At 56.9% G+C, this 22,143-nt stretch overlaps 2 protein-coding genes across 7 annotated transcripts in view; one reads left to right on the top strand and one right to left on the bottom strand.

Moving 5' to 3' along the window:
* Nucleotides 1-22,143, top strand: part of DPP9 (dipeptidyl peptidase 9) — a 50,435-nt gene that overhangs the window by 19,201 nt on the left and 9,091 nt on the right. For all 6 annotated transcript variants that reach the window (XM_055371336.2, XM_055371335.2, XM_063701982.1 and 3 more), the window contains 13 exons: nucleotides 423-596; nucleotides 673-841; nucleotides 2,032-2,145; nucleotides 2,594-2,722; nucleotides 4,474-4,535; nucleotides 7,081-7,181; nucleotides 10,726-10,903; nucleotides 11,459-11,621; nucleotides 15,323-15,402; nucleotides 16,567-16,719; nucleotides 17,526-17,661; nucleotides 20,643-20,788; nucleotides 21,591-21,737. In XM_055371336.2, the coding sequence (XP_055227311.1) occupies nucleotides 423-596; nucleotides 673-841; nucleotides 2,032-2,145; nucleotides 2,594-2,722; nucleotides 4,474-4,535; nucleotides 7,081-7,181; nucleotides 10,726-10,903; nucleotides 11,459-11,621; nucleotides 15,323-15,402; nucleotides 16,567-16,719; nucleotides 17,526-17,661; nucleotides 20,643-20,788; nucleotides 21,591-21,737 (1,752 nt within the window). The remainder of the gene's footprint in view (nucleotides 1-422; nucleotides 597-672; nucleotides 842-2,031; nucleotides 2,146-2,593; nucleotides 2,723-4,473; nucleotides 4,536-7,080; nucleotides 7,182-10,725; nucleotides 10,904-11,458; nucleotides 11,622-15,322; nucleotides 15,403-16,566; nucleotides 16,720-17,525; nucleotides 17,662-20,642; nucleotides 20,789-21,590; nucleotides 21,738-22,143) is intronic.
* On the bottom strand, nucleotides 20,853-21,594 carry LOC129528847 (uncharacterized). Its single transcript, XM_055371343.1, has one exon. The coding sequence runs from the start codon at nucleotides 21,537-21,539 to the stop codon at nucleotides 20,853-20,855; it is 687 nt and encodes a 228-aa protein (XP_055227318.1). The 5' UTR covers nucleotides 21,540-21,594.

Below are 22,143 nucleotides of genomic sequence, written 5' to 3'. Positions count from 1 at the left end.
GATAGGAAGGGATTGTGAATCGGGTAGGAGGGTGGGGAGTCTGTAAGAATGGCACTAGGGACCCGGAGAGAGTACTCCGGTGGTGTGGGGCAGGGACAGCCCCTCCCAGGGGCCCCCATCTGCTATGGAGAGGGTCTGTGGGGAGGGAGCTCAGGAAGTGAGGAGGCTTCTGGCCCCAGAGTCTCCCCCGCCACCTCCTAGGACACTCAGCCAGTCCTGCAGGGCCAGGTTCGCTGGCAATCTTTGGCCACCCACTGTGTCAAGGGCTCCGGCAGCCAATTCTGCCCAGTACAGGAAGTTCTCTCTGGCGAGGCCCGAAGTCAGATTCCCTGGGAATGCCCCAGCCCGAGGATCTCTGCCCTGGCCAGTGGGAGATCCTCTTTGCCCACTGACGCTGCCCCCTGTCCCCTGTATGTTTCCAGGCCACGCCCCACCATGGGGTCTACTCTCGGGAGGAGGAGCTGCTGAGGGAGCGGAAGCGCCTGGGGGTCTTCGGCATCACCTCCTACGACTTCCACAGCGAGAGTGGCCTCTTCCTCTTCCAGGCCAGCAACAGCCTCTTCCACTGCCGCGACGGTGGCAAGAACGGCTTCATGGTGAGCCCTGGCCCTGGCTGCATGCGGGGGTGGCGTGGAGGGCCCCTCCCCCTGAGCTGGGCGTCTCTGTCCTCAGGTGTCCCCTATGAAACCGCTGGAAATCAAGACCCAGTGCTCAGGGCCCCGGATGGACCCCAAAATCTGCCCTGCCGACCCTGCCTTCTTCTCCTTCATCAATAACAGCGACCTGTGGGTGGCCAACATCGAGACAGGCGAGGAGCGGCGGCTGACCTTCTGCCACCAAGGTGGGGCCAGCCCCTCCTGTGCACGGCCACCATAGCCACCTGGCCAGCTTCCAGAAAGGCCCCATTGCCCGCACAGCCAGGGTCTTCCTGCACGCACCCCTCACAAGCCACCCTCCCGTGCAGACCTTCTGTGGCCTACCATGTCTCCCGGGAGGTCTTGGCGTCCCTGCCGCTCTGTAGTTTTCTTTTTTTCTTTCTTTCTTTTTTTTTTTTTTTGAGAGCGTCTCACCCAGGTGGGAGTGCAGTTGCCCAGGCGGGAGCGCAGGTGGGAGTGCCCAGGTGGACTGCAGTGGTATGATCTCGGCTCACTGCAACTTCCGCCTCTTGGGTTCAAGTGATTCTCCTGCCTCAGCCCCCCGAGTAGCTGGGATTACAGGTGCCCGCCACCACGCCTGGCTAATTTTTTTTTTTTTTGTATTTTTAGTTGTGACGAGGCTTCCCCATGTTGGCCAGGCTGCTCTTGAGCTCCTGACCTCAAATGATCTACCTGCCTCGGCCTCCCAAGGTCCTGAGATTACAGGCATGAGCTACCGCACCCTGCCGCTCTGTGGTTTTCTGCTGCAGGCGTCAGCCCAGCCACGGTGCTCTGGACCCTCTTCCAGGTGCCCCTGGGCATTTCTGCCCCTGCACACCTTCCCCTCCACTCTGCCTGTCCAGCCCCATCAAGTCAAGGCCACATCTCACCTGCTTCCTGCGTGTTCTCTCCACTCCCCTGCTCATCAGAAGTGACCCCATCCTTCCTTGTCTTGGTTTCAAGTCACTGATCGCTGCCTCTCCGTCCCATAAGCGCTGCCTCTCCGTCCCATAAGCCCGGGCCCCACTTTCCAAACCTGGCCACTCGGCGATGTGCAGAGACGTTTTTAGATGGCACACTTGGGCGGGGGTGCTCCTGGCTTGCCATGGGGTGAGTGGAGGCCAGGGACACTGCTCAGCACCCTGCTGTGCCCTGGACGGCCCCACCCCAGATACCAAGAGGGCCCCAGTGTCCACAGTGTGGGGTGGAGCAACCCTGCTTGAAAGCAGTCGGCTCCGAGCTCTCCCTCCCTCTCCATCCCTCTCCCTCCCTCTCTCCTTCCCTTTCCTTCCCTCCTTCTCTCTCCCTCTCTCTCATGCTCTCCTTGAGCCCCTGGCTGTCCCCAGTGTTAGCAGGCTGCTCACCCCTTGTTGATGCTCTCCGTCCCTCCCCCTAGGTTTATCCAATGTCCTGGATGACCCCAAGTCTGCGGGCGTGGCCACCTTCGTCATACAGGAAGAGTTCGACCGCTTCACTGGGTACTGGTGGTGCCCCACAGCCTCCTGGGAAGGTAGGTCCCTTCCATTTTTCAACATGCTCCTGGGCGTGCTTTTCCTCCTGGAATCACAGGCTGTGTCCTTCCTGCGCCTTACTCCTTTCACCTCAAACCACCTCCACGGTCTGTCAATACCAACACCTAGAGAGTTCCTTAACGACTGTAGACATCGCTGTTGCCCTAAGAGGGGACACAGTTCAGCCCGTTACACCCTGCGTGGCCACTTCCCGTGCCAGTTCATGCTGGGAGTAGTCCTGCTCTGCTTCCCACTGCACAGGGGAGGAAACCGAGGCCCAGAGAGTTGGGACTGGCATAGGGTCTAGCGAATGGCAGAGCCGGGGTTCTGGTTTCAGAGCCCTCGGTGCCCATCTTCAGGCCCCGGTGCTGCAGGGGGCGGGGGGCGGCTGATGGCAGGGACTCTGCCTCTGGCATCCTCAGCAGTTTTTCCGCCACCCCACCCAAGGTTCAGAGGGCCTCAAGACGCTGCGAATCCTATATGAGGAAGTCGATGAGTCCGAGGTGGAGGTCATTCACGTCCCTTCTCCTGCGCTAGAAGAAAGGAAGACGGACTCGTATCGGTACCCCAGGACAGGTGAGTGCCCGGTACGTGTGAGGGGCTGGGCTGGGGATCTGAGGCCCCTGGGGCATGGCTGGTGAGGTGCACTGTCCCCCAGGCCCTCTGAGCTGCATGTGTGTGCTCTGGGCATCTATGGGGGTGTAGAAGGAAGGCTTCTGCCCTGCAGGGGCCGCCCCTTTCTCCTGGCTTACCATGGCCACCTGATCATATTGCTCAGAGGTGGGCAAGCCGTGTCTGGAAGGGGTGAGGGCACAGGTATCTCAGGCTTCCAGGGCCAGGCGAAGGCAGGCTCTCATGCAACTGCCCCACCCTGCTGCTGGAGCACAAAAGCGGCACGTGCAGGAATGGGCGTAGCCATGTGCCAAGGAAACTTGACTGAAGTTTGGATTACAAATAATTCACCTTGAGATACATATGATTTTCATATTAGCGAAAATGTCGCTCTTGTTTTGTTTGTTTGTTTTCTTAACCGTCTCAGAACGAAAGAAGGATTTTCAGCCATACAAAAACAGAAGGCAGGCTGGATTTGGCCCTCACACTACAGTGGTGTTTGTTTGTTTGTTTGTTTGTTTTTGAGACAAGGTTTCACCTTGTGGCTCAGGCAGGAGCACAGTGGTGCAATCACAGCTCACTGCAGCCTCCAACTCCTAGGCTCAAGTGATCCTCCCACCTCTGCCTCCCAGGTAGCTGGGACTACAGGTGTGTGCCACCATGCCCAGCTAATATTTAAATTTTGTGTAGAGATGGAGTCTTGCTTTGTTGCCCAGGCTAGTTTCGAACTCCTGGCCTCAAGTGGTCCTCTCGCCTCGGCCTCCCAAAATACTGAGATTACAGATGTGAGCCACACGCCCGGCCACTCCCAATTCTTAAACATCTTTCCAATTATTTAAAAATATCTCTGGAGCCAAACAGAACACACGTGCAGCCCAGATTCTGCGTTCAGGCCTTGGGTTTGCAACCCCCATGGGACCATATAAGAGCATCGTTATTGCCCATACTCCGCGAGTGCCTGCTCTGTGCCGTGCTAGATGGAAGCTTCCTGTGCGGTCTTTCCAACTCCCACTGCAAATGAGCTAAGTCAGTCTTTTCCCCCTCGTATGACAGATGAGAAAACAGGCTCAGAGATGTCACCTGCCCTGGAGGCCAGAGCCACGAGGGCTGGAGTTGAGTTTCTCGTAGGTCTAGCCAAAAAAATAAGCATTCTCCGCTCTGCTGTGGCCTGCACCCTCTTTCGAAGCCTGAACTAAGTCCCACTCTTCAGAAGCCTCTTGGGTCCCTTATTCTGTCGTCATTGGCCTCCCGAGGGCACAGGTCTGGCTGTCACACGGGCTCCCTGGTTTTGCATGGGACACACCCCACTTGTCACGTTGTCAGTTTTACTGTGATGCCTCGGGCTTCACCGTCTGCTCTGGAGCTCTCCCAAGGCAGGGATGGCATCTTCCTGGTATCTGCGGCCCCTACAAGCCCCAGCTCTCAGCACAGGGTGCGGCCCGTGTTTTTAAATGAGAAAGCCAGATGCCACATCACTGTTGGGAATGCGCTCCAGGCCCAAAGTCAGAAGGTCCCCGCCTGAGGGGTGTCATGCCTGTTCCAGCAGGACGATGTGCCTGCAGACAGACCGTGGGACACCTGGCTTCTCCTGCCTCCCCCACTCCAATTGTACACCTCTCTGTGGACGTCACCCCCACAGCCCAGGCCCCCCGTGCCGGCTCTTGGCACACATGGGTGATGCCTGCCTGGTGTTCACCTCACTTCGGTTTTTGCAGGCAGCAAGAATCCCAAGATTGCCTTGAAACTGGCCGAGTTCCAGACTGACAGCCAGGGCAAGGTAAGGGGGCCTGCTGCATACTAGATAATCTTCTAGATGACGCGGGGAAGGGCTGGGTAGGCAGCTGGGTGGATGGGCAGGTCACTCACCTCCCTCTCGGGGGCACTCCCCAGGCCCCCGCCCTGCCGCCCGGTCCGCCTAGCCACGGGCCTTCCCTGTGTGTCTCCGGACCTGCGCCTAGAATGCGGCGTGGCGAGCTGGCCTCCCTACCTCACAGAGTGGGTCCTGAGACTGGAGGCCACGCCGCGGTAAGGAACAAGCACCGGGCAGGGGCCCTGCGAGGACAGGCGCTGCAGGTGCTCCCAGGCCACCTCGGGAGTGGGCGACGTGTGGATCCAGAGCTGCCCTCTCTCCAAGTTTCCAGAACAGAGAACTCCGTGGGGCAGATGGCTGGGGGACCCCAACGTCAGACGGGCTGTTTCCTCCAGCGTTTCAGGCAGATCCTCAGGGGTCCGTTCACCGGACCCGTCAGCTACTGTGGGGAGGAGAGTGTTCTGGATCCCCACCCCCCCGACCTCCTCAGATCTAGTACACGGGGTCCTCATCACCTGGGGGTCATCTCAAAGGACCCCACAGCCTGGAGGCGCCATCAGGCAGCAAAAGGCATCATCACCCCGCAGCAAGGCGGTCACCAGCAGACCATACCCGTGACCGCATCTCCCTCGGCCCCCTCCTCCCCGGCCACCCCCTGCAGCCCAGCATATCCCTCCCGTCTCTCACATCCCTACCCTCCCTGGGGACCCCCAGTAGCCCCACATTGATCAGTTCTCTCGGAAGTTGCAAATCCCATAAGACCCAGAAGGGTGTCAGGAAGTTAAGTAACATCATGTTGGAGAACTCGCAGACAGAGCCCTGGGCCAAAGAGGCTGGGGCAGAGGAGAGCAGATGACGATGGGGACACCAGGCGTCCAGAGAAACCCTCCCTTCCCCTGCGCCAGAGGATGGAAGGGCTGGGACAAACCAAGGAGGCCCTTGTGTGCTCTTGCAAAAATGACATAATGTGATTAGGACCTCTCCAGACCTCTTTTGCATTCTTTTTTTTTTTTTTGAGACGGAGTCTCGCTCTGTCGCCCAGGCTGGAGTGCAGTGGCGCGATCTCTGCTCACTGCAAGCTCCGCCTCCTGGGTTCATGCCATTCTCCTGCCTCAGCCTCCCGAGTAGCTGGGACTACAGGCACCCACCACCATGCCTGGCTAATTTTTTGTATTTTTTAGTAGAGACGGGGTTTCACCGTGTTAGCCAGGATGGTCTCGATCTCCTGACCTCGTGATCCGCCCGCCTTGGCCTCCCAAAGTGTTGGGATTACAGGTGTGAGCCACCACACCCGGCCTTCTTTTGCATTCTTGACAGGAGCATTCTGGCAGATTTTAGGTGATCAGTCTGAGTGGCTTTGCCAGTGATGCACATGAAACCTCCTTCCAGGCTGGGGTTTTGCTTTGCTTGCTTGTTCTTGTTTTTTGAGACAGGGTCTCACTGTCGTCTAGGCTGGAGTACACTGGTACAATCATGACCCACTGCAGCCTCAACCTCCCAGGCTCAAGGCAATCCTCTTGCCTCAGCCTCTTGAGTAGCTGGGACTACAGGCATGCACCACCACACCTAACTAATTGTGGTTTTTGTAGAGATGGGGTCTCGCCATGTTCCCCAGGCTGGTCTCGAACTCCTGACCTCAAGTGATCCACCTGCCTCAGCCTCTCAAGGTGCTGGGATTACAGGTGTGAGCCACCGCACCTGGCCCCGCCAGGCTGTTTTAGTGGCTCCTTGCACTCTCAGATGTGCAGAGTCCTTAGGTGGGCTGGGGTGATGCCAATCAAACAAGTCGGCTTGGGGATGTGGGGCTGGTGACCCACTCAAGTGGTAGAGCTGGAGGCCCTGCTGCCTCACAGATCCTCCAGAGATGCTGTGCCAGCCCCATTTAGGCACGAGGAAGCCTCAGGTCCCCTATCTCTCAATACCCTGGAGACGCCGTGCCAGCCCTGTTTAAGCGTGGGGAAGCCCTGGGTCCGGGGACTGTGCTTGCCCAGAGCCACCTGGCTCTAAGGGACAGCCCAGACCAGAGCCTTTGGGTCCAGGCACCCGCTGGGGTGCCGCCGTTGGCTCGCCCAGCTCACCTGCCCCTGTTGGGTGTAGTCGTTTGTTTGGGCCATGACAAAGGACCACAGACTGGGAGGCTTACATGGCCGAAATTGATAATGTCCAACACCAAGCTGCTGGCAGGTGGCTCCTTCTCCATGGCTTCTTGGTGGCCGTTGCTTCCTGTATCTCTTCTCAAGACGGCTTCCCTCTATGTGTTTATGTCTATGTGTCCCCCTGTAAGGACAGCAGTCATGCTGGATCAGGGCCCACCCTCATCCACACAACCTTGTCTTAACTCAGTACGTCTTCAGTGGCCCCATTTCCAAAGAAGGTTGCGTTCTGGGGTTCTGGGGGCTGAGACTCCAGCATATGAATTTGGGGGGGACACGATGGGACCCAGCGCAGTGGCCTCCTCCGAGCAGCGCCGGGCAGGCCAGGGCATGACCCACACCTGTTTGTTTCCCTTCAGATCGTCTCGACCCAGGAGAAGGAGCTGGTGCAGCCCTTCAGCTCGCTGTTCCCGAAGGTGGAGTACATCGCCAGGGCCGGGTGGACCCGGGATGGCAAATAGTGAGTGTCTCTGGCTGGAACCCAAGGAATTCACCTGCGGGGTCCTGGGCCCTGGGCAGCCACCGAAGCTGCCTCCTGGCCTTCCGTGCCATTCCTTCCATCTGCTCACGTCTTCCCGCAGTGCAACCGCCAGGACAGGCCTCAGACCAGTGTCCAAAGGGCCCTCCTGACCTCAGCCAGTCTGAGGATGAAACACTGGACTTATGAGTCCCAGTGTTAGTGCCACTAGGACATGCTGATCCAGTTACGCAGAGTGTGGAGGAGACCTACAGAGGGGATTTCAGGTGTCCCCAGACCTCAGGCTCAGAAAAACTGAGTCACAAAGTAGAGGTGCTCCCCTGTACTCACTCCCCAGCCTCCCACCCATGTCGAGGAGAGAACTCTACCACCTCCCTAAACGGGGGCCCCAAACCCCAGTGGGCAAATTCAGCCTCTGCCTGTTTTTTTTTTTTTGAGACGGAGTCTCGCTCTGTCGCCCAAGCTGGAGTGCAGTGGCGCGATCTCAGCTCACTGCAACCTCTGCCACCCAACTTCAAGCAATTCTCCTGCCTCAGCCTCCCAAGTAGCTGGGATTACAGGCACCCGCCACCATGCCCAGCTAATTTTTGTATTTTTAGTAGAGACGGGGTTTCAGCATCTTGGCCAGGCTGGTCTTGAACTCCTGACCTTGTGATCCACCCGTCTTGGCCTCCCGAAGGGCTGGGATTACAGGCATGAGCCACCATGCCCAGCTGTCCACCTGTTTTTATACATCCCATGAGCTCAAAATGGCAGTTACACTTTTATTTATTTATTTATTTATTTATTTATTATTATTTTTTGAGTTGGAGTCTCACTCTCTTGCCCAGGCTGGAGTGCAGTGGCACAATCTTGGTTCACTGCAGCTGTTGCCTCCTGGGTTCAAGCTATTCTTCTGTCTCAGCCTCCCGAGTAGCTGTGACTACAGGTACCCGCCACCACTCCCGGCTAATTTTTGTATTTTTAATAGAGATGGGGTTTCACCATGTTGACCAGGCTGGTCTTGAATTCCTGGCCTTAGGTGATTGGCCTGCCTCTGCCTCGGCCTTTATGCTTTTAAATGATTGGAGGGCAGAAGGGAGGGGATCCACAGATTTTATCACACACGGAAGTCACATGAAATTCACATTCAGTGTCCACGCGTAAAGTCGTGTTGGCACACAGCCACGCCTGCTCGTTTGCAGACTGTCAGTGGCGGAATTGAGTAACTGCGATAGAAACTATGACCCACCAAGCTGAAGGTATTTTGTATCTGGGCCTGTTGCACAGAAAAACTGCTTCCCTCGCCCTACACACTTGTTGGGACTCCTTTCCTTTTATATTTTTTGTAAAAATTGGGAGGCCAAGGTGGGTGGATCACGAGATCAGGAGATCAAGACCATCCTGGCTAACACGGTGAGACCCCGTCTCTACTAAAAATACAAAAATAATTAGCCGGGCTTGGTGGCAGGCACCTGTAGTCCCAGCCACTCGGGAGGTTGAGGCAGGAGAATGGCGTAAACCCGGGAGGCAGAGTTTGCAGTGAGCCGAGATCGCGCCACTGCACTCCAGCCTGGGTGACAGAGCGAGACTCTGTCTCAAAAAAAAAAAAAAAAAAAAAATGGGGTCTTGCTCTATGGCCCAGGCTGAAGAGCAGTGGCACAATCATAGCTCACTACACCCCTGAACTCCTGGGCTCAAGCATTCCACCCAACTCAGCCTCCTGAGTAGCTAGGATCACAGGCAAGAGCTACCATGCCTGGCTAATATTTTTATTTTTTGTAGCAACAGTGTCTTGCTATGTTGTCCAGGCTGATCTCAAACTCCTGGCCTCAAGCAGTCCTCCCATCTTGGCCTCCCAAAGTGCTGGGATTACAGGTGTGAGCCACCATGCCCGGCCTGGGCCTTCTTTCTAACAGACTTCAGGTTCAGTGCTTTGGGAGGCCCATGGGCTTTAGTTAGGATTTCTTTTTTTTTTTTCCTTTGAGACAGAGTCTCACTCTGTGGCCCAGGCAGGGGTGCAGTGGTGCGATCGTAGCTCACTGCAGCCCCGAATTCCCAGGCTCAAGCAATCCTCCCACCTCAGCCTCCTGAGTAGAGGGGACTATAGGTACTCGCCACTACGCGTGGCCAATGTGTTGTATTTTTTATAGAGATGAGGGTCTTGCTTTTGCATTCCTATGCCTCTAAGCCTGTTCACTTTTCTAATTGCATTGGTTAATGCCTCCAATGGAATGTTAACAATGAATTCTATTATGTGCTGCTGCCATATGTACGTTTGCTAGGACTGTGGGTGTGAGTCACCACTCCCAGCTAATATTTTAATTTTTTTTTTTTTTTGAGACGGAGTCTCGCCCTGTCACCAGGCTGGAGTGCAGTGGTACGATCTTGGCTCACTGCAACCTCTGACTCCCAGGTTCAAGCAATTCTCCTGCCTCAGCCTCCCGAGTAGCTGGGATTACAGGCACACGCCACCATGCCCAGCTAATTTTTGTATTTTTAGTAGAGATGGGGTTTCACCATGTTGGCCAGGACGGTCTCAAACTCGTGACCTTGTGATCCGCCCCCCTCGGCTTCCCAAAGTGCTGGGATTACAAGCGTGAGCCACTGTGCCTGGAGTTTTTTTTTTTTTTTTTTTTTTGTAGAGACAAGGTCTTGCCATGTTGCCCAGGCCCAGGCAGGTCTTGAACTTCTGGGCTCAAGCGATCCGCCCACCTCAGCCTCTTAAAGTGCTGGGATTGCAGGCCTGAGCCCAGGCACTCACTCTAGTTAGTATTTTATGTCCCTGTGATGCTTCCCTTTGGTTTGTTTTCGTTGCTCTGTGTGTGGAGGTGCTGCTTTTCCACGTAGAATACTGACATCTCCTCTTAAAATAAATTCAAGTTTAAAAATTGTTCATTTAGGCCAGGTGCGGTGGCTCACGTCTGTAAACCCAGCACTTTGGGAGGCTGGGGCTGGCGGATCATCTGAGGTCAGGAGTTCGAGACTAGCCTGGCCAACATGACAAAACCCTGTCTCTACTAAAAATACAAAAATTAGCCAGGCATGGTGGTAGGCACCTATAATCCCAGCTACTCAGGAGGCTGAGGCAGGAGAATCGCTTGAACCTGGGATGTGGAGGTTGCAGTGAGCTGAGATTGCGCCACTATACTTCAGCCTGGACAAGAGTGAAACTCTGTCTCAAAAAATTAAATAAAGAAATAAATAAATAAAATAAAGCAAACTACGAAATAAAGGATAGCGGCTGTGGGCCGAGGAGTCAGTGAAGAGGAGAAACTATTAGAGCTTGCCACTGTGAGACTTAGGCCATTGTTTCCGGAACACTTGGATCGTGAAATCTTGTCACCCATCCTGTCCTCCCCTAAGCATGTGCCAGGAAGGAAGCCTGTGGGTGCTGCGGGGTTACTTGGCCAAGTGCAGGTGAAGCCAGCGCAGGAAGCCCAGCCCTGATTCCACACGGGTTTGGACGCTGCGTCCCCAGCTTCTCTGTGCAGGCCACTGAGGCTCCCAGCTTCCCTCTCATCTTCCCCCCCATCTTCCCCCTTAGCGCCTGGGCCATGTTCCTGGACCGGCCCCAGCAGTGGCTCCAGCTCGTCCTCCTCCCCCCGGCCCTGTTCATCCCGAGCACAGAGAATGAGGAGCAGCGGCTAGCCTCTGCCAGAGCCGTCCCCAGGAATGTCCAGCCGTATGTGGTGTACGAGGAGGTCACCAACGTCTGGATCAATGTAAGCGGGGCAAGCGCTGGCTGTGTGCCCGCCTGGGCCCTGGAGTCACACTGTCCCGACCCCCACGTCCTAGAAGGCTGAGCGCCAATGGCGAGTGGTGTTTGCCCTTGTGTGGAGAAGTGAGCTCAGGCCTTGGCCATCCCTGGCTGGCAGGGAAGAGGGTCTGGGGGGGTTGGTGAGTCTGGCAGCCATTGGAGCCTCTCCCCTCATCTATTTTTTTTTTTTAATTAGAGACAGGGTTGCTCTGTTGCCCAGACTAGAGTGCAGTGGTGTGGTCATAGCTCACTGCAGCCTTGACCTCCTGGGCCTAAGTGATCCTCCCACCTCAGCCTCCAGAGTAGCTAGGACCGCAAGCCTGCACCACCATGCCTGGCTAATTTATTTATTTATTTTTAGAGGTGGGGTCTTACTATGTTGTCCAGGCTGGTCTCTGAAATTCCTGGGCTCAAGCAGGTCTCCTGCCCCAGCCTCCCAAACTACTGGGATTACTGGTGTGAGCCACCATGCCCGGCCACCCACACCTTCTGACGCATCTTCTATCTGCTTTCCGGACAGGTTCATGACATCTTCTATCCCTTCCCCCAGTCAGAGGGAGAGGACGAGCTCTGCTTTATCCGCGCCAATGAATGCAAGACCGGCTTCTGCCATTTGTACAAAGTCACCGCCGTCTTAAAATCCCAGGGCTACGATTGGAGTGAGCCCTTCAGCCCCGGGGAAGGTGAGCAGAGCCTGACGAATGCTGTCGACTCATCGCGTTAGTCACTTGTGGTTCAATATGCTGTTTGTTCATTGATCGGCCCCCCACTCAGCCAGCACACCCTGCAGGAGAAGGGACAGGGATCGGCAGGAAGCCAGCCTTCCCCAGTGACTGGTCATGATCTGGCAGGGCTTAGAGCACCCAACTGTTGGCTTATTCAGGCAGCAGATTTACTGAGCAGCTCCCCTGTGCCAGGCCCTTAGCACAACCAGGGGTTGGCCACCTACGGCCCACAGGTCAAATCCGGCCCACCACCTGTGTTCATAAATAAAGTTTTATTGGCACTGGGCCACAGCCACTTGTTTACAGAGACTGTCTGTGGTTGCTTTTGTGCTGCAGCAGCAGAACTGGGTAGTCCCAGCAGAAACTGCTGTGCAAGGCCAAGATTTACTGTCTAGCCCTTTGTAGAAACATTTGCCAGCTCCTGCTGTAGGTACCTGTGATGGAATTGTTCACTGTAAATAAAGAAAAAGGAAAATCCCTGCTCTTGGGACCTTCTAGTGGAGGAGGCAGTATTCCAGAAACAGTTAGAGGTGCTGCCTCTGGTGTGATGCGCGTGGTGGAAGGAAGTGCAGTCGGGCGAGAGGCTTGAGGGTGAGGGGCCTTCTTTCTACAACGGGAGGGCATGAGGACGTCTCTGGAGAGCATGCTGTGGAGGTGAGGGGTCCACACCACGGCTCTGGGCAGAGCCACAGCCCGTACAAAGGCCCTGGGGCAGGCAGGACTGTTCCCGGCATGTTGGAGGAATAGGGAGGAGGCCCCTGTGGCTGGAGCACAGGGAGGAGGGGGAGAGGGAGGAGAGGGTGGGGAGAGAAAGTGCAGATGGTGCAGGGCCTGCTGGGGCTCCAGGAAGACTTGGGCTTTGACCCCGAGAGAAATAGGAAGTCGTCGCCCTCACCTCAGTTTCAGATGACTCCTCTGGTTGCAGCTTGCACACAGGCCCAGGGGCCGGGAGAGGCGACAGGCTTGCTGTCATGGCAGTGGCTGAGCTGTCCCGGTGGGTCTGATTCTGGATGTGCTTGGACAGCTGAGCCCACACCGTTTGCAGTGGAAAGGGTGGGGGATCAGAGAGGAGGGAGGCGGCATGGATGCCCGGAGGGGTCCGCAGGTCCAGTCTAAGACAGACTCAGAGAGGGACTGTTCTAGGAGAGAAAAAATCCAGAGTCGGGTTTGGACGTGTTCAAGTTGAGGTGCCTGGTAGTGGAGATGCTGTATGGGCCAGTTCCCGTGCCTGGAGCTCAGGGAACCGAGACTCCTGGTGGGATTGTGGGTGTCCTTGAACACTGACAGTGTCAGCCTCAGGATGGGACAGAGCTCCCAAGGGTCACTTCTGGATAGAGAGGTGGGGTGGTCCAGGAGCCCGGCCCAGGCTCTTCAAAGTTAGAGCAGGGACACCATGGACGCCAGGGCCGGGTGGTTCCCTGGGGCGGGGCCATCCTGTGCACCAAGCGGCATCCCTGGCCTCCACCCACTCCATGCCAGGAGCACCTCCAGTTGTGACAACCACAGATGTCCCTAGATGTGGTCCGGTGCCCTCTGGGGGCAGAGCCCACACAGCAGCCAAGGCGTCCCCCAACACAGGGGACAGAGACCCCAGGGAGCGAGGCGTCCAGGAGTGCAGGAGCTGAGGGGCGAATGAGCCAGGGACGGGTGATGCTGTAGGCTGCCACAGAGCTGAGTATGATGCGGACCGAGGGGGTGACAGCTGCCTCAGGCCAGCATTGGGGTCCTCCTGGGTGGGATGCCGCCAGTGCAGACTTACTGGCTAAGTGTCTCAAAGGGGAGCTGTCTTCGGCTCATTGGTGTTTCGCTTTCTGTCTGGCTGGCTCAGCCACCGCCATCTGGCATTGGGATTTCATGTAAATGCTCATTTTGCCCCCTGTGGGAAAATGGGCCGGCCCGAGCGCTCACGTTTCAAATGTGGTCTCAAGTGGAGCCAGCCGCAGCTGCCACTCTCCAGGGGCACAGACCCTCCAGGCTGCTGCAGTGCCCCCAGGGACCCCCGGCCTGTGAGATGGGCACACCAGATTTCCCAGCACCCTGCTCAGCCCCCAGCACACACCATGCATCTCCTAGACAGCAGCTGCATGGCGAGGAGGTGACCCCAAGTGACATTGCGTCAGAAGGAACACATCGGGACGCGGGCAGGAGCCTGGGTCTTGGGGCTGGGTGGGAACCGCTCTCCTCCCCAGGCCCCGATGCCACAAGTAACCACACCCAGACCTCTACGCCAGGGAAACCACATCTGCCCTCCCGTGCTCCTGACAGACACGTTTGCAGTAGCTTGTTTAGACCTAAAAGGTTAAGAAAGGACAGTGAGCCCTCAGTTACAAACCATCTCAGTGTGTTTCTGCTGTGTGCCGTGATGCACCCTGCACTGTCATTCTTTACCTGGTGAAAATTCAAACATGAGGTCAACCCTCCTACCCCCCAAAAAAACAATCATAAAACCAGCAGAGCCTTGGTCTCTAGCCCTAGCGCTTTCACCAGCATCTTGTTCCAGCCGGGGATGTGGCTCACACCTGGAATCCCAGCACTTTGGGAGGCCGAGGTGGGAGGATCACTTGAGCCCAGGAGTTTAAGACCAGCCTGGGCAACATAGTAAGACCCTGTCTCTACCCCTTTGCCCCCACAAAAAAAGTCGGCCAGGCTCAGTGGCTCGTGCCTGTAATCCCAGCAATTTGGGAGGCTGAGGCAGGTGGATCACCTGAGGTCAGGAGGTGGAGACCAGCCTGACCAACATGGTGAAACCCCGTCTCTACTAAAAATACAAAATCCAGCCGGGCATGGTAGCAAGTGCCTGTAATCCCAGCTACTCGGGAGGCTGAGGCAGGAGAATCGCTTGAACCCAGGAGACGGAGGTTGCAGTGAGCCGAAATCACGCCATTGCACTCCAGCCTGGGCGACAAGAGCAAGACTCCGTCTTTAAAAAAAAAAAAAAAAAGTCTGGTTTTACAAAGTCCTAATGTGTCCTAAGAGGTCATGGGCCCAGTTGGCTCCTCCCCCACACTCCCCGCCCCCCTTCCCGTGCCACACGCAGATGTCATGTGGCCTTTGGAGGGTTCTAAAATTGGGAAATTCCAATGAAAATCCAGATTCCTGGTTTCTCTTCCTGTTTTTTTTTTTTGTTTTTTTTTTTTGAGACGGGTTCTTGTTCTGTCGCCCAGGCTGGAGTGGCAGTGGTGTAATCATAGCTCACCGCAGCCTCAACCTCCTGGCTCAAGCAGTCCTCCCAGCTCAATCTCCCAAGTAGCTTGGACCACAGGCACATGCCACCACGCCTGGCTAATTTTTTTTTTTTTTTTTTTGGAGAGACAGGGTCTCCCTATGTTGCCCAGGCTGGTCTCAAACTCCTGGCCTCAAGCAATCCTCCTGCCTCGGCCTCCCAAAGTGCTGGGATTACAGGAGTGAGCCACGGGTCTCCTGGTTTATCGTGGGAAACACTGGGCCTGCCATCCACATGGCAGGAACAGGCCCCGCAGGCTTCCTTGCCCCATGTGGCAGGTCTGACGCAGTGGCCTGTGCTGGCGTCTGAGTTCACAGCAAGCCGGGGTTTCAGTGGCTCCATGGTGAGTCTGCTCGGGTGGAATTTGGCCTGGGTGCCTTTGGGCGCCTGCATCACCTCCCAGGCCCCTTCACCTCCCTTCTTTCTTTCTTTCCAGATGAATTTAAGTGCCCCATTAAGGAAGAGATTGCTCTGACCAGCGGTGAATGGGAGGTTTTGGCGAGGCACGGCTCCAAGGTACCAGGGTCTCCTTGCAGCCTTCCCCTGCTCCATGCATGTGTGTTTTACACACATACACTCACACACACACACACACATACACACACATACACTCACACACATACTCATTCTCACACACACATACACTCACACATGCGTGCACACACACGCACACACACCTGTGAGGACCCTGCTTTACAGCAGTTCACAGGCCTCAGCACGGTGTCTACCATACACACAAGCCAATCATTTCATCACCTCCCCGTCTCATCTTGAACGTTGTGCCATTCACGTGCTTTATCCTTTCACCCTGAAATTAAGGAAAACATTGGAAGCCTTTTAGAAATCATGAAAGAGGAAGCGTGTCCTCTGCAGGCCGTCTGGGGCCATGCGTCCAGCTGCCTTGTTGTGGGGCATGATGCTCCCCCGACTGGAAGCTTGTGCCCCGCTGTCCCGGGAGACCACTTATCCTCAGTTTCTTCACGTCTTAGGGTCCCCGCTCCAGCTGCCTCCACTGGCCTCTCAGGCCCTGGGCACAGGGGCAATGCCCTCTCCTCCCTTGGGGCTCTGAGGCCTCCTGGCTCCTTTCCAGGCATCAGCCAAAGCCTGCTCGCTCCTGGGCAGCAGCAGTTGTTTCGAGACCATTAGCATCCCAGCGTAGGTGAAGGAGGGGCCCCGCTGCTCCATGCAGTGCAGGCTGCCCTCCCGCTCCTCCAGGAGACACCTCTTCGGGGCCTACTGGGGCTTCCCACAGGAAGGTAGGGCCCTGCCACTTCTGAACCCAAGCACCTGGGTCGGAGGAACGGCTGACCAGGCTGGGGACTGCTGGGTTTCCCTGAGCCTCTGTTTCGGGCACGGTGCCCTCCCTGGCCTTCCCACCTGGCTCTGGTGGGCCCTCCCAATTCAAGCTGGGAAAGAGCTGTCTGGGGGTGGAGTGCAGGCCCCAGGTCCCGCCTGAGGACACGCAGTTCCCAGCTCGACCAGGGGCTGCTCCCAGCCCACGGGGCCAGATAAGCGCATCTCTCAGGGACGGTTCATCTCCAGCCCTAAAGCCAGACTTGGGCGAGAACAGCATGCGTCCCCAGTCCGAGGAACATGGGGCCCACTCCTGTGGGGCGTGGAGAGGGGCGTGGGCCCAGGGGCATCTGGGACGCATCACGAGGACCCCCTGTCCCCCTGCAGATCTGGGTCAATGAGGAGACCAAGCTGGTGTACTTCCAGGGCACCAAGGACACGCCGCTGGAGCACCACCTCTACGTGGTCAGCTATGAGGTGGCCGGCGAGATTGTACGCCTCACCACGCCCGGCTTCTCCCATAGCTGCTCCATGAGCCAGGTGGGACTGCCCAGCCTCACGGCACCGCCCTGTGCCCGTCCAACAGCTCCCAGCCAGAGCAGTCCCTGATGGCCGGGCACAGCACTCAGGGTCATTCTCATGGTCTCACATTCTCATAGCTGCCTTGGGGCAGGTGGTGCCCACCCCTGCCTCCTGGGTAGGGCAGGGAAGGGAGTGAATTGCCCACCACCACTCCCAGGGTAGTAAGTGGTGGAGCCCCCCAGTGCCCGTCCGCTGAGCCTGGGCTCTGCCACTCTGTGTGCAGTGGGATATGGCCCTTAGCCTCTCAGAACATTCTAGAATGTCAGGCGGTGGCCATGCAGAGGGCCACCCCTAGTCCAGGGCATGAGTCGGCTGCAGTTTGCCAGCTGTGGAGCCAGCAATCTGTGTGCAGTGGGATATGGCCCTTAGCCTCTCAGAACATTCTAGAATGTCAGGCGGTGGCCGTGCAGAGGGCCACCCCTAGTCCAGGGCATGAGTTGGCTGCAGTATGCCAGCTGTGGAGCCAGCAGGTGTGTAGGCCTGTGCGGTGGCAGAGCCCTCGGCAGATCCAGGGGCCGGTGACTGTCCATAGGCCCCTGGCTGGGGGACAGACTCGTCCTGGCCTCAGTTTCCTGCTCTGCAGAATGGGGCGATGGCAGTGGTGCCCCCCTTGCAGCAGTGGGTGGAGCTTTGAGGTTTCATGACAGGCAGGGGCAGAGGGATGGGGGCGGGCGGGAGGGAAGCTACCCTGGCTCTGCGGTCAGCAGCCAGTGGAAAGGGCGCAGCGGCATCCCGTGGAGCTCATCACCCCATTCCACCCCCAGAACTTCGACATGTTTGTCAGCCACTACAGCAGCGTGAGCACGCCGCCGTGCGTGCACGTCTACAAGCTGAGCGGCCCCGACGACGACCCCCTGCACAAGCAGCCCCGCTTCTGGGCTAGCATGATGGAGGCAGCCAGTGAGTAGCCCCTGCCCCGCCCCACGGAGGCCTCCGCCCGCCCGGCTGTAAAACGGGACAAGGGCCCCATGCTGGGGAAAGAGGCAGAGGCCTGGAGCCGGCCTGCCTGGCCTCCCACAGCACCCAGGCCCCTCCAGGCATCTGGGAACTCGTCATAGGACATAAGCCGCAGCCCCTGCCGTCCGAGACGGTCCTGGGTTCGAGCTGCAGCAAAGGGCCGGACTGCACAGAACCCGGCAGGGATGCAGCTCCGTGCCAACCCCCTGCCAAAATGGTAACCAGTGAGACACAGACCCTGTCACTGGGAGCTCCCAGGGTAGTGGGCAGGTGACAAGTAAACATTTTCATCAGCGGGCACAGTGGCTTCTGCCTGTAATCCCAATGCTTTGGGAGGCCAAGGCAGGAGGACTGCTTGAGGGTAGGAGTTTGAGACCAGCCTGAGCAACATAGTAAGAACCCCCTCTACAAAAATGTTAAAAATTAGCCGGGTGTAGTAGTGTGCACCTGCAGTCCTAGCTACTCAGGAGACTGAGATGTGGGGGATCATTTGTGCCCAGAAGTTGGAGGCTGCAGTGAAGTGCGATTGTACCACTGCACTCCAGCCTGGGCAACAGAGCAAGACCCTGACTCTAAAAAAAAATTAAAAATTAAAAACATTTTGGGCCAGGCGCGGTGGCTCACGCCTGTAATCCCAGCACTTTGGGAGGCTGAGGCGGGTGGATCACAAGGTCAGGAGATTGAGACCATCCTGGCTAACACGGTGAAACACCATCTCTACTAAAAATACAAAAAATTAACCGGGCGTGGTGGCGGGCACCTGTAGTCCCACCTACTCGGGAGGCTGAGGCAAGAGAATGGCCTGAACCCAGGAGGCAGAGGTTGCAGTGAGCTGAGATCGCACCACTGTACTTCAGCCTGGGCGACAGAGCGAGACTCCATCTCAAAAAAAAAAACCTTTTGAATAGTGGTGGTCCATGCAGGGGTGGCCGGGACGCCAGAGTCCACCCACACTGGTTTGAAACCCACCGTGGTTATCAGGCTTTCCACTTCACCTTCTCCAGGACCCTGGAGTCCTGGCCACAGCGGCATGCAGAGGGCCCTTTATGGTGTCCTGTGCCCAGAGGCTGCCGCCCACAGCAGCACCTGCTCAGAGCCGACACTCCGAGGCCTTTATCAGGAAAAGGAGCAAAGGGTCAGTCACAGGGGGGCCTCAGGAAATGAGGCAACCTGACACCTTGCCCAGAACCTGGAAGTTGGCCAGGACCCTGCATTGGTGACTCCGGGTTCCAGTGCTGGCTCCGTCACACACGTCAGCGTATCACCATGAAGTGTTTCTTTATCAACGAAACTGTATATACGGAGTGTAGGATGAAAACCAGCGGGTCAGCACACTGCTGGGCATCACTCAGTACAAGGACAACCCACCCTGGCCCTGTCTCTGCTGTGTTGGGTTTCCAGAACATTCTAAACACAACGAATTTCCAGCATATGCGGGGTATTCCGTGGGCTGGAAAGCATTTTGTGATGCCCTCACCCCTGAGCAGAAACAGATCCCAGGCCTCCCTCTAGAGCCCAGTCCTCACCCTCCTGTCCGCACCGACACCGCCAGGAGCTGAAGCCCTGGCTTCAGATGAGGAGATGGGTCAGGGAGGGGAAGGGGCTCAGCAGGGCACCAAGCCTAGCAGTGGGGGCAGAGACCAGAACCTCAGTGCCCTGGGGAACGAGGCACTGTTTCCCGAAACTCCCAATCTGTGCCACGTTTGAAGACTGCCTGCATTAGGAGCAGGCCAACTGCTGCCAAATCCAGCCACGTGCAGTCCCTCTGTGGTCTGTGGCCACATTAGCGCTACCGCAGCAGATGACACGGAGACACAGCACAGAGCGTGTCCCGCCACGCCCAATTCCCAGAGCCCAATATATTTGCTATCTGGCCCTCCACAGTAAACTTCTGCTACCCCTAGACCTGTAGCACCCTTTACTCACCTTCCTATAAATTGCCCCACCAAAATTTACCTACATACATTTATTTAAAGAAAAATCTTTGGGCCAAGTGCAGTGCCTCACGCCTGTAATCCCAGCACACTGGGAGGCCAAGGTGTGCGGATCACCCAAGGTCAGGAGTTCGATGGCTGGGTGTGGTGGCTCACGTCTGTAATCCCAGCACTTTGGGAGACATAGGTGGGTGGATCACCTAAGGACAGAAGTTCGAGACCAGCCTGGCCAATATGGTGAAACCCCATCTCTACTAAAAGTACAAAAATTAGCCAAATGTGGTGGCGAGCACCTGTAATCCCAGCTACTTGGGAAGATGAGGCAGGAGAATTGCTCAAACCCAGGAGGTGCAAGTTGCCGTGAACCAAGATCGTGCCACTGCATTGCAGCCTGGGTGACAGAGTGAGACTCTGTCTCAAAAAAAAAAAAAAAAAAAATACAGTTCGAGACAAGTTTGGCCAACATGGTGAAACCCCGTCTCTACTAAAAATACAAAAACATTAGCCGGGCGTGGTGCCGTGCACCTATAATCCTAGCTACTCAGGAGGCTGAGGCAGGATAATCACTTGAACCCAGGAAGGCGGAGGTTGCAGTGAGCCAAGATCACAAGACTTTGTCTTGAAAAAAAAAAGAAGAAGAAAAAGAATAAAAACAGAAAAACCCCCACCATCCTAATTGGACAACCACTGTTGCTTTGCAAAAATAGCAGTGACCCTACACAGGAGGCCGAGGTGGGAGGATCGCTTGAGGCCAGGAGGTCGAGACAAGCCTGGGCAACAGGGAGACAAGACCCCATCTCTACAAAAACTGTACAAATCTTATTTTAATTAAAAAAAAAAATGTTTTTTTCAATTATCAACTCTCGGGAAGCCCAGGAAAAGAGGGGATGCTTTGGTCCACCCTCCGAGGCGTGGGGTGGGCAGGAGAACAAGGGTGTCAGCCGGATGTGGCTTCCCCGGGCAGCCAGATAGCCGCACTGTCTCCCGCAGGCTGCCCCCCAGATTACGTGCCTCCAGAGATCTTCCATTTCCACACGCGCTCGGATGTGCGGCTCTACGGCATGATCTACAAGCCCCATGCCTTGCAGCCGGGGAAGAAGCACCCCACCGTCCTCTTTGTGTATGGAGGCCCCCAGGTGAGTGCACTCCTGCTCCCCAGGCCCCCACCCCACCATCCACCCGAGGACTCCCCATCCCCACTCAAGTGCCAGCTGTAGAACGGTCAACCAGAGGAGGCTCCCCGGCTACCTGCCTGGTGCCCCAGCCCACCCCGCCTGCCCTGACTACACAGGGTCCTCGGGGCCCCTCACCCTCCTTTCTCTGTGCCCGTTTGCACGCTCCCCGCCCTTCCTGGATGGCCTCCCCTTCCCCCTCCGCCTGCTGACTCTCCCTTGTTCCTCTAGGAAGTCCCCTAGTCTCCAGGTTGGTATGGAGGTGGCCATGGGCCCTGGGCCCAATTCCTGGAGCAGGGGTCAAGAGCAGGCAGCAGATTGGCAGGTGGACCATCTTAGGCGCACATCTTACCCAGAGCAGCTCTGTCCCCACAGAGGATACGGGGCGATGTCTGGGTACTTTGTGGTTCATCACCACTGCGAGTTCTCCTGGCCTGGAGTGGCTTCTCAGCACCCCGCAGTGCCCAGATGGCCCCACCCGAGAATGAGCCACCCCAATGTCCATCATGCCAGAGTGGTTGTTCCAGGCAGGACTGGGGCAGTGGCCCAGCTGAGAAAGAGCCTGACAGTGGCCCTTCCCTCTCCCTAGCAGGGTCCCAAGTGTGGGCCCCTCCCGCCTTGCCACTCCCAGGTGTCCATCCAGAGCCTCCGGGGCACAGGTGCTTTCATTAGGCTCTGAGGCCCCAGCCCGGCCCGGTCCCCAGCCCACCGGCATCTCCCCTGCCCGGCATCTTGTGCTGGACTGCCGGCCCTCACCTCCCCACAGGTGCAGCTGGTGAATAACTCCTTCAAAGGCATCAAGTACTTGCGGCTCAACACACTGGCCTCCCTGGGCTACGCCGTGGTTGTGATTGACGGCAGGGGCTCCTGTCAGCGAGGGCTTCGGTTCGAAGGGGCCCTGAAAAACCAGATGGTAACAACTCCTCCCTGTTGCTCTGGGTGCTTCAGGTCTCGGGAAGGGAGCCCTGGGCCGTGCGGGTGCGGGGCATGGGAGCGGCTCTGGAATACCACCCGCAGAAGGGCACTTCTGGCTGGGGTGACGCAGGCTCAATGAGGCGCCCTTTTAGAACAAAAGGGGACGTATGCTTTGCTGCTCAGCTCTGGGCTGCACCCTGCAGGGACAGAGACAAGTTGTGCCGACACTGGTGATGACGACGGTGGTGATGGTGATCATCTCGGCCCCTTTGCACTGCTGGAACAAAACCCCACAGCCTGGGGATTTATAAATAACGAAAATCTCTCACAGTTCTGGAGGCTGGGAGGTCCAAGGCCAAGGCAGGGCTGTGTCGGGGAGGGCTGCTCTCTGTTCCCACGAGGAT

The sequence above is a fragment of the Gorilla gorilla genome, chromosome 20, assembly GCF_029281585.2.
Source record: "Gorilla gorilla gorilla isolate KB3781 chromosome 20, NHGRI_mGorGor1-v2.1_pri, whole genome shotgun sequence".
NCBI lineage: Eukaryota > Metazoa > Chordata > Mammalia > Primates > Hominidae > Gorilla > Gorilla gorilla.
The sequence above is the reverse complement of the archived record's forward strand: the minus strand, read 5'-3'. Positions and strand labels throughout refer to the sequence as shown.